Raw genomic sequence first — 10656 nt, forward strand, 5'->3', positions numbered from 1 at the left:
ACTGCTTTTGTTTTGTTTTTGTTGTTTGTCTGTTTTGTTTGCATTTTTCATTTACAGAACTTGCAGTAGAAGCACACCAAGATGAACCCAGGGCCCAGAGTTTTGTGTTATACCCATTTTATATAATAGGTATATGTATTACAGGCTGATTTAAAATAATAAAATTTTTTAAAACCATAATATTATTACAATGAGATATAAGAAAAGTAGATATTCATGACTCCTCATAGTTGAAAGTGTTTTTTTACAGAAAGATGGCAAGTTCCTCAAAATGAACTGGTAAGGAGGAAGGTAATACAAAAAGAGAACTGAGAAAAAACATAATTTGCTACACACATTTATTTGTTGAAGCCACATACACAGAAATAGTAAATAAAAAAAAAAATTTGCAGAAAACATTTTTCTCAAATCAAATGCATGATAATGTGGTTTATGTTTTCACACTCACCATGTCAAATACTATATACTAAAGTCATACACAAAATAAATCCCTAATTTGATGTAAATTTATATATATATATATATATATATATATATATATATATATATATATATATATATATTATATAACCTAACAACCTAACAACCCATTTGTCAAAATTCTGGTGCTTTGAGTTTCTTCTCCTCCTTCTCTGTGAGTGGCTCCTCAGACAGTAGCTTTCCATGAAGACGATGGTGTTTGCCAATACCCAGTTTGGGCAGTCCTCGATTCAGCCCTTCCAGCAGCACACAGGCCTTACACAGCGCCTGACTGGAGATGTACCCACAGCGGCTGCACGTTCCCTGGACAGGCATCTTCACCCCGTCCCGCACTGACAGATTCTCTCCAGAGTGAATGACATCCATGATAGAGCTGGGGCGGATGCTCTCCAAGTCCTTTAAAAAAGTCCTTGCATGGCCACGGTAAGCATTAGGAGAATAAATGCATTCAGTAGAAAAGTAATCCAGTTTCTTAAAATACGCATACAGAACAATCTCTTTCTCATAAGCGTATTTGAGAGGTTTGCAGCGCGGGACTACCCCATCACCCTCACTGGAGGTGGAGATGGCAGTGCAACGCCGCAGACGAGCTATGTCTCCTCGCAAAATATTCATCAAAACAGTTTCTGCCACATCATCAGCATTGTGACCTAAAACATAATCACATCAGTCATAAACACAGATGATTTTAATGTATGCAGCTCAGTATGTATTGCAGCACTAACTAAACTAATCAGTCTCTCACTTACCTGTACATATCTTGTCCACTTTCAGCATGATGGCACCTCTGTCTAAGGCCTGTCTCCTGAAGACTCCACAGAAAGTGCAGTTATTTTTCAGTCCCACTTGCTTTACTATGGCATCCATCGTCCAGCCATACAACTCCTCATAGGACACAATCTTTAGAGGCAACTCGTACTGTTCCTGGTTCCTTTTCACCGTCTCCAATGAGTCATCACGGTAACCTGTGATGCCTTCATCCACAGATAACAGCATGAGTTCAAGCCCATAGCTGTATCTCTCATTGAGGACTTTCATAACATGAGCGAGCACCGTGGAGTCCTTTCCACCTGAAGCAGCAATGCCCACTCTCTCCCCAGGTTTAAAAAGCTCAGCGGCCACAATGGTCCGGTGCACCTCTTCTTCAAATGCAAAGAAAAAGCATTCCTTACAAAGAGAATGACCTGTCTTGGGGCGCTTCAACACAGCACGATTTTTGGTACAGCTGCTGCACTGGACAGGCATTTTATCTGTGGAAAAACACAGAATTAATGTGTATATTTTTTGTTACTTATTTAGACTTTATTATTACCATTTATATTTTGTCTCTTTGTTATTATATTATATTGTGATGTGTGAGCTACTGTGTCCAAATAATTTCCCTTGTGGCCAATAAAGTGACAAACTTAGCCAAAATTTATCAGGTTACGTTTTTATTTAATTTTCTTTTCTTATTAGAAATATGTAATTATCTAATATAGGGAAATTTGGCACTATGACATAATCCAAGAATCTGGTATTTATAATTAGATAATACAATGTATTTTTCTGGAAATATATTCATGGAAATTCGGGATTCCAGTAGAGTATAACATTTTTATTTCAAATTGTCTTCCAAAAACATCATTGTAACTGTGGAAAGCAGCCTACTGTGCTGCAAGTGTGCAAGTCTTTTACGTTAGCTATAACTACTAAACTACAGATATTTCTTACCCAGTTCTCGATGATATGGTGGTCTCAATTGATAATTTAGCAGTTTAACCCCACAATTCCCCAAAACGAAGCATTTTTATAGAAGAATAATGAAAACATGGCAGTACAGAACTTTATCATGCGCTCTCTTGTCGTTGGTTCGAAAGAAACAGGAAGTAAATAAATGCGCGAGGCAACTGCTGCGCCCACTATCGACCGGAGGTTGACATAACATCAACAAATGTCTCAAACTGAAAGGTATGGTTTTTATTTTTTCCACCAAAATCAAAATCTTTCAGCCTGATAATGTTTATGGTTAAGTTATGGATTTTTCTAGATTAATATCCCCTTCAAATTTTGATTCAGTTAGGATATCTAGATTAGCTTTCTCATTTACTTACAGTAGACCTATGCTTAAAATGTGTTTTGAGTGGCATGCATGCTAAATGTGACATCAGTATATACTGACTGTTTATCAGTTTTACCTGTATATAATTAGTATAGAGAAAAATCACACTCACACAATCAAAATGTAATCAACAAGGATTTATTAGTTAGTAAGGGTGTCACTACTGTAACAACTGCAACAGGTAGGCTATCAAAATGCAGTTTGGTGCAGATGGGGCAGGCTGTAAGATTGCAGGTCTGCAGAGGTCAGGGTTGAAATGAGAACAAGCATTTAATTAAATGCACCCCTCTGGTGCCACTGCATGTCCCGAATGCGGCGGACTGACTGGATTTGAGGGATCTGGGCTCCAAACTCAGTGCTGTCCTTGTACTCGCCCTTCTCAAATAGGTACTGGTATCCTCTGTAGCCTGGGTACTGATAACCCACCCAGCTGTGAGGAGACACAACAGTCACATTTGAGGACACAGTGACTAGAGCTAGACTACATCAAATCAGTTGTGTATAACTGAGAAAGCAAAATGACAATTAAGAGTAACTGTACTATAAAAATTGACTTTAATTATTACTCATTGTTGAGGCTTATCAGACAATAAGTAAAACAAACAACACATGTTTTGCCAAATATAAATAATTTCTATTTTATATTTATTACTATTATTACTAGACTTGTGCTTGAGTAATATCTGTGGGTTTGACTTCACATCTCTGAAGAGCATATATATATATATATATATATATATATATATATATATATATATATATATATATATATATATATATAGAACATAGGACTGTAAATGAAATAATCTCACGTTCCACTCTGCACACGCACAGATGACACCTTCTCCTGATAACCATGAGCGTGGAAGCTGGGAACATCGTCGTCAATGATTTCTATCTTCTTTCCTGCAAAACTGGGGTTTTCATAAAGCACAATCTTGTGCTCCTGGCTGTCCTGAAAGCAAATAATAGACCAGTTCATACATTTCATCAGTGCATCAAGGTCTGGGAATATATGGGGTCCATGTAACATTTTAGTGCAAAACTAAAACACACAGGTTACATATGTTACAAGGTTGCAAGCTTTTGCATGAGCTGGTGTGAGGCTATTGCATTCACTGTATTGTTACCAGACCCTCACATATGCCTTAAGACCCTGAGCCTTTGTTTTGAATATCTGTGAATATGTGAAGTTTGTTTTCTTACAACTTTAATCGGTCGGAAAGCAATGATGGTGTCACTGCGCCGGCTGTTGGTCCAGGAATCCCACCGAGGATACTCGCCCTTCTCAAACACATACTGCTCTCCCTTACAGCTCGCCTGCTCATACCCCACCCACCTGAAGAGAGAGAGAGGGCCAGGGGGCAGAGGAAAGGGCAGGTTGGGGAGTAGGCCAGATTCAAGGGAGTTGTAAGGAGAGCAAACTATAATAGAAGAACTGATCTTTTTCTGTATTGTTGATTTTAGATGTTACCTCTTCATTTTTTCATGTCTTTTAAGCCTTTGTAAAATATCCTTGAATTAACTGTGAATGAAGGCATCTGATCAAAGATGCCTTAGTGATGAAGATTAGTGATGAAATTAGAGATATAGAAAATAGATATAATCCCCTCTCCTCTCTGTTTAATACTTTAGGTTGGTTTGCCTGTGCCCCACACTCACGGTCCACACAGCACCAGTACAGAGCCCACTTTCTCCACGCCTGCCTCCTGGAGGTTGTTGCAGGGACCAGTCAGCTCATGGCAGCGTCCCTGGAAGTTTTCCTGCTCATAGATAACCAGCTGTGGACCAGGTAAAGGTAAATGGTGAAATTACAATTTTTGTACTTATGTACATTGAGTTACACCATATTAAAAAAGAACTGGGTTCCAAATTATAACTTTCCACAGGCTCAGATGAGCATGTTGACAAAACTTGGTATAAAATAAGGAACAGTGGAATAACCTTAATAATCCAACATGGCAAATTTTATATATTTGAAACGATATGTGATGCAGTTTGTAAAATCATAAATTGTCACTCACCTTAAATGCATTGGTGCCTGGCTGCTGCTGCTTGGATGCAGGGTTCTGGTGGTCTGTGGCCATAGTGAAGGATAAACCTAACAAAAACAGAAAATATTACACAAAAATGTTTTTAATAATAAAAAAATTACTAAAACTAAGAGCCTAAAACTTTTTTTGCTACTGCTCAAAATATTCGAACATTTGTCAATATAAATGAATAAGAAACTTTTAAATTCGAAGTGACAACTGCACAGCTCTTACCAGTACCTGTCTGTGCCAGTATGTTTGTGATGGCACCACCAGCTCTATATATATGGCCCACCAGGGGGGGCACTATGCCAACAGCACCACAGTGTCCAAGGACAGGGAGAGGATCGAGCTGCCATAGGCCCAGGACACAGAAATGAGGGGTCACCCATGCTATCTGCCCCACCCCGGGGTGTCACTCCCACAAAGTTATTTCATTAGTTGTCAGTTTCTGTGCAGCCAGTCATTGTTCGATATCCACATGATTCAGCACAAACAGTGCCAAGAGTACCACAGCCACAATGAGCATCAGAGAGAGAGAGAGAGAGACAGAGAGAGAGAGAGAGACAGAGAGAGAGAGAGAGAGACAGAGAGAGAGAGAGAGAGAGAGAGAGAGACAGAGAGAGAGAGAGACAGAGAGAGAGAGAGAGAGAGAGAGAGAGAGACAGAAAGAGAGACAGAGAGAGAGAGACAGAGAACAGTAGATTTAGTAGGTTTAGGTTTAGTAGTCTGGACTCCACTCAAAAACAAATACAGGTTAGTGCTAGACATTTATAAGGTTTTATAAGTGAGAGTGTAGGCTATTTAAACATAACAAAACTGCCCTAGTTTTGGTTTCTTTTCAGAGGGTAAACAGTTTACAATTACTTTTTCAAGGTACACCTGAAAATCCCTCAAGGCACTTTTATGTGTCAGGGCAAATACGGTTGAAAATTAAAATCATTACTAATCAATATCATTGCATTGCATATATCATTGCTGACAATCGGTGATCGGAAGAATACTTTGATAATGTATTTGGTTACAGAATATTGAATACCTGCATTAAAAAGTATTTTATAACATATAATGTTATATGGATCAATCAGAGTACTGTGTTCTGAATACCTGGAATATTTTCACACAGAGTTATAGTATAGCAGCTTTAGTGGCTTTATATTTGTTTCATCTTTTGTTATATATTTCCTGTCACTAATTGCAGAAGGAAAAACTACACATGCATATGCTGTAAGATTGAAGTTTTCTTTTTTTTCTCACTGATTATGTGTAGTTTGAAGCCTAAATTGTGTGATCAAGTACAGCATTCTGAATACCACCAACTGAAAGAGTAACTGTAATGTAATACAGGTACTCAAAATTAGTATTCAGAATATGTATTCTTGGTACATGTATTGTTACTTCCAGACACAGCTTACAATATGCAATTAATGTTTTACCATCAATTTTATTTTCCATTGTTTGGCCTTGAGGAAAGTTAGAGTGCAACACTGACTGTTAATAATTAATGTGAGATATTTAATGTTAAAGGTTCTATATTACACAAAATATACTCTTGTGAGTTTTAAACCACGGTTTAATGTTGGTACATCATCAAAAACATACCTGGAGTTGTGTTTTGTTTCATTTACACATGTTTGAGTAACCCTTTGTTATTAGTCTGTCTGCATCTTCAAAGCTCAGAATGCTCTGTTTTGCCTTATGATGTCATGTAGTTGTATCTTCGGTGTAGTATAGATCTGTGATTCCAGGGATGAAATTATCCAAATCATTTTAGTGAAGCTATATGAAGTTTAAAAACACAATGGAGCACTTCCTATATTATCAGATGGCATCACAAATTAGAACAGAGTGTTTTCAGTTTGAGAGAAGAACTCAGACTAAATATACAGGATTTGTGTGTTAATCATGGATAAATGAAACAAAACACAACTCTAGCCCCTTTAATAAGTTCATAGTTCTTGAAGGTATAGCTTCTCAAAAATAACTAATCTATATGCAGCTGGAAGGACGTCCAGGCTCAAAATCTCTGTGTCCACTGTGGCAACTGTTTATCTGACAAAAAGAGAACCCCCAAATCTAAAAACAAATGGTTCAACAAATATCTTGATTGATGTCTAAATCTTGATTAACCCTGCCCTCTGCCATTGCCTTATCAGTGCCACTGTACAGAGGAACATGTTAAACCAGTGGCTTAATAAAAATATATGTATTGGTAGTTTTCAGATTCTAAAATGTGATAATGTCACAGTCCTAGATGGGGGGCAAGAGAAAGTTTTTCCTATTAATAACATTGTACTTTACCATGAAATAACTAAAAGGTAAATGCACAAATTTATATATGCACCTTATCATTTACATTCTTGACTAAACCCTTGAACTCACTGTTTTACAACAAAATACTACATTTTAATAATACCAATTTGACCTGCCGCCTATCTGTATTAAATATAATTTGCCTATAGAATGTTGTGATGTTATCTGAAATCCACCAATTGTATAATATCATACCTATAACTTGTTTTTCTTTGTATTTGTCCAAAGCACTTTGAAGACACACCTGTTCTGGATTGTGGGTACTTTGAATACCTCCTGATACTGAATGGAAAGGTGACATCATTTCCTTAGCAGGTTAATGTTCTCAAATTGTATTCTTGAAATGCAAATGTGTAATAAGCAAATGCAAAAAGAAACCACATCTTAAGTTATTTCTTTCAATAAGGGCTACTTTATTTGTGTTAATATCTATAGTGTCATTTTCCAACATGGGCAATTTACAACTATAACATCACAAACAAACAGAAGGTCAGACAGCTTTTATTCAAAATATAGCACTCCTCACTGGGCATAAGCAGCATTTCTTCATGTTAGAATGGGAGCAGAAGGCAGGCACAGGGCATCTCAGTGTATGATTAGGGGTGTCCTGCTTTGGTAGAGGGTGCAGGGGGCAGGACGGGGGTGGGGTCAGGATCTGGGACAGGAGCAGGGGAGGGGTCCAGAGGGATGAAGCAGCCCCTCTTGTGCCACTGCATGTCTCGCACGCGCCGCACCGACTGGATCTGTGGGGTGGGCGATTCCCAGTCGTTCCAATGCTTGAAATCTCCACGCTCAAAGACAAACTGGCGTCCCCTATAGCCAGGATACTGGTAGCCAACCCATCTGAAATAAGTACAGTATTAGGATAAAACAACCAACATAAAAATATGAAAGAAAGGTAGACATGGAAATCATCTATTACACTTTAATAACTGTAAGATATAATTTGGCATGATTATTTTTACATAGAAAAATATTTCAAAATGACTCAAAGAATGCTTTGGCTCTGATATAGCTTTTGGTTTTGCATCTCAACAATAGTTCAGTTTTGTTTTTACAGAGCATTTGGTCTGGCTTAGAAATTTAGTATTGTATTGAAATGTTTTAAAAGTGTATATGAGTAAAATCATCTTGGAGTATTTTTACATTTATTGAATTTTCTCATTCTTGTGATCAGATATATTGGATACAAATGCATAATTACTGTCTTACGTTCCATTGAGGGCCTTTACACTTGCTACTCGATCTTTGAATCCAAGTCCCCAAAGACTGGGTACATCATCATCAACCACCTCAATCTTCTGCCCAGAAAATCCGGGGTTTTCAAACAGGTGGAGCTTGTGTTCAGCACTGTCCTGAAAGTGAAGAGGGGTGTGTAAATCCTCCATTATCCATTATTATATTCCACATTTTCAGCTGTGCAGCTTTGAACGTTAGATAGACCTACCACATTGAGAGGTCTGAGTGAGAGCAGGAATTGGCTGTTCTGACTATTGGTCCAAGTGTCCCAGCGTGGATATTCACCTTTCTCCAAAATGAACTGCTCCCCTTTGAAACCATGGCGATCATAGGCAACCCAGCTACATGCAACAAATTTGTTAGAAACTTATAATCATATACTATATTGGTTTTATTACTTGTTTTCTGCTATATGGTATTATGTGCAGCACGATAAGTTCTTGTTTGTCAAATTTGTTACATATTAGAATCTACAAGTATACCACACTGTGATAGATATGTATAGATATATTACTCACGGGCCTGACTCCACAATCACCGATGCAACCTTTTCCAGGCCTTTCTCATTCACATCTTTACACTCAGATGAAAACTCTGCCTTTTTGCCCTGGAAATTTTCAAACTGAAACAGCACCACCTGTGCCACACACAAAGACAAAATTATAACATCTTTTCATGAGGTTAAATGTTTTGGCATTAATGTCTGATCAAGCAAAATTCATAATAGGTTCCGTTTAAAACAAAAATAAGACAGTGTGTCCGAAAACATAGTGTACAAAAATGTTATGTTGTAAAATCTATTGCTAGCATTAATAGTTATCTGTATTGACCTTATAGGACGCCCCAGCTCCTCCCTGGCTCTTCCCTGCAGCCAGCTGCTGTGGGGCCCCCTGCTGCTCGGTCATCCTCCCAGTCCTCTGCTCAGTCACTATAAAACAGTTTAAAAACTAACTGGTCAAATTAAACATGGACATAGGGCATCTACATATAATGGAAAAATCTTTTGCTGGAACATATTTTTCCATTATAGATATGTGTATAAATCTATACTCTCTCTTTGCTTGTGCAGTTTTTACCGTTTTTAAGAATTTAGTAATGTTTTGAAAATATTTCAATAATAGTTGATAATAGATCATTTCGAACACAGTTTTTCCGTTTTATGTCACTTCACAGGAGTTTTCTCTTGTTGAAGTGAAATATAACCATGGAAACACAAATTAGAAATATTTTTGATCAAAGATAATAATGTCAACTAATTAAATTAATGTCTCCTGTTGAGTGGCATCCTCTCTTCCAACTACTACAAATTAGAACTTAATTGACTATGATAACAAGCATTACCAAATATATTAATTGTGTCAATAAAGGAAGCATAATTTAACAATATAATGTTTTTACCTGGATATGCTTGTTGTGGCTGTGCTATCCCTCTGTCTGTGCCACCTGGCGTTGGGTTGGTGGGATCTCCCCGCTGGAGAGCAGGGTCTGGGGGGCTATTTATGTTTTATTTCAGCCACAGCAGCAGAAACAGAGGGAGGTGTTGATACAGCAGATCTTTACCTCACATTGTGTTCGTAATGTGCCTCTCAATAGACAGCTGTTGGCACCCGCTGCTCTGCCCGCTCCACTGCCACCTGCCACCAGGGGCGTTTGTGTGTGTGTGTGTGTGGGCACCACGAAAGAGAGAGAGCCATGATGAATCAACAAACAGCAGCCCTCAGCACTAACCAAAAACATATGCCCTGGCAAACTTTACACCCAAGTACATAGAAATACAGCCAGCCTCCAAAGTCATAGAATTAAAATAGCTCTTTATGATGGGACTGATCCAATCTCAGACTCACAGGAATTTTAGTTTTTCATCACATTGGTCCTAAATATACAGCTAAGAAAACCAGGAACTCCATGCACATTTACATTTACTAATGCAGACTCTCACCTTATCAGAAAATGTTATGGTAGCTTACAGGGCATATATTTTTTATTTGGGGAGAAAAGAAAAGTGGTTATTGCATTAGCTTTTTAGTGTTTGTTTATAGTGTTTATAGTGTGTCATCTGAGCAAATGTATTTACCTTTTGTTCAGCAAAAATTGTCAATTCCTGAGTTGAAATTATGCAAATTATTTAATGAAGTGTATGGAGTTTGAAAACAAAGTGGAGCACTGTGTGTTAATACCCTGTATTATTGCATAACAAGAAGAAAGAGAAAGTTTCAGTTTGGGAGAACATGTGTGAATGAAACAAAACACAACTCCAGGAACGTTTGTAATGAGGAAACATTATAATCAGAATATAGCGTTATATAGGCCCTTTAAATCACTGTGCAGTTTTAGACAGGCGGGAGGAGTTTTCCATAGCCTGGGTCCATTGGAGAAGCTGCTGGACTGTCCAAAATATGTTCTGGACTTTGAAATTACACAGTCCCCACTGACAGGCTTTGATTGTACATAATTGTTCAAACATTTAAAAACACTCAGTGTGCTAAAATG

General features: G+C 37.8%; 3 protein-coding genes across 3 annotated transcripts; all 3 read right to left on the bottom strand.

The window, feature by feature from the left end:
* Positions 1 to 553: 553 nt before the first annotated feature.
* Positions 554 to 2353, bottom strand: ctu1 (cytosolic thiouridylase subunit 1 homolog (S. pombe)). The gene is made up of 3 exons (XM_020928370.2): positions 2194 to 2353; positions 1230 to 1730; positions 554 to 1130 (listed from the first exon to the last, which is right to left on the bottom strand). The coding sequence occupies exons 2-3, from the start codon at positions 1723 to 1725 to the stop codon at positions 595 to 597; spliced, it is 1032 nt and encodes a 343-aa protein (XP_020784029.1). The 5' UTR covers positions 1726 to 1730; positions 2194 to 2353; the 3' UTR covers positions 554 to 594.
* Positions 2354 to 2851: 498 nt separating this feature from the next.
* crybb2 (crystallin, beta B2) lies at positions 2852 to 4674 on the bottom strand. Its single transcript, XM_020928356.2, has 5 exons — positions 4606 to 4674; positions 4244 to 4362; positions 3788 to 3920; positions 3394 to 3536; positions 2852 to 3011 (listed from the first exon to the last, which is right to left on the bottom strand). The coding sequence occupies exons 1-5, from the start codon at positions 4666 to 4668 to the stop codon at positions 2852 to 2854; spliced, it is 618 nt and encodes a 205-aa protein (XP_020784015.1). The 5' UTR covers positions 4669 to 4674.
* Positions 4675 to 7523: 2849 nt separating this feature from the next.
* On the bottom strand, positions 7524 to 9083 carry crybb3 (crystallin, beta B3). Its single transcript, XM_020928240.2, has 5 exons — positions 8997 to 9083; positions 8685 to 8803; positions 8375 to 8507; positions 8140 to 8282; positions 7524 to 7770 (listed from the first exon to the last, which is right to left on the bottom strand). The coding sequence occupies exons 1-5, from the start codon at positions 9069 to 9071 to the stop codon at positions 7524 to 7526; spliced, it is 717 nt and encodes a 238-aa protein (XP_020783899.2). The 5' UTR covers positions 9072 to 9083.
* Between the last annotated feature and the right edge of the window lie 1573 nt (positions 9084 to 10656).

Source organism: Boleophthalmus pectinirostris, unplaced genomic scaffold, assembly GCF_026225935.1.
Source record: "Boleophthalmus pectinirostris isolate CB_2022bp ecotype Guang Dong unplaced genomic scaffold, ASM2622593v1 HiC_scaffold_4, whole genome shotgun sequence".
Lineage (NCBI taxonomy): Eukaryota > Metazoa > Chordata > Actinopteri > Gobiiformes > Gobiidae > Boleophthalmus > Boleophthalmus pectinirostris.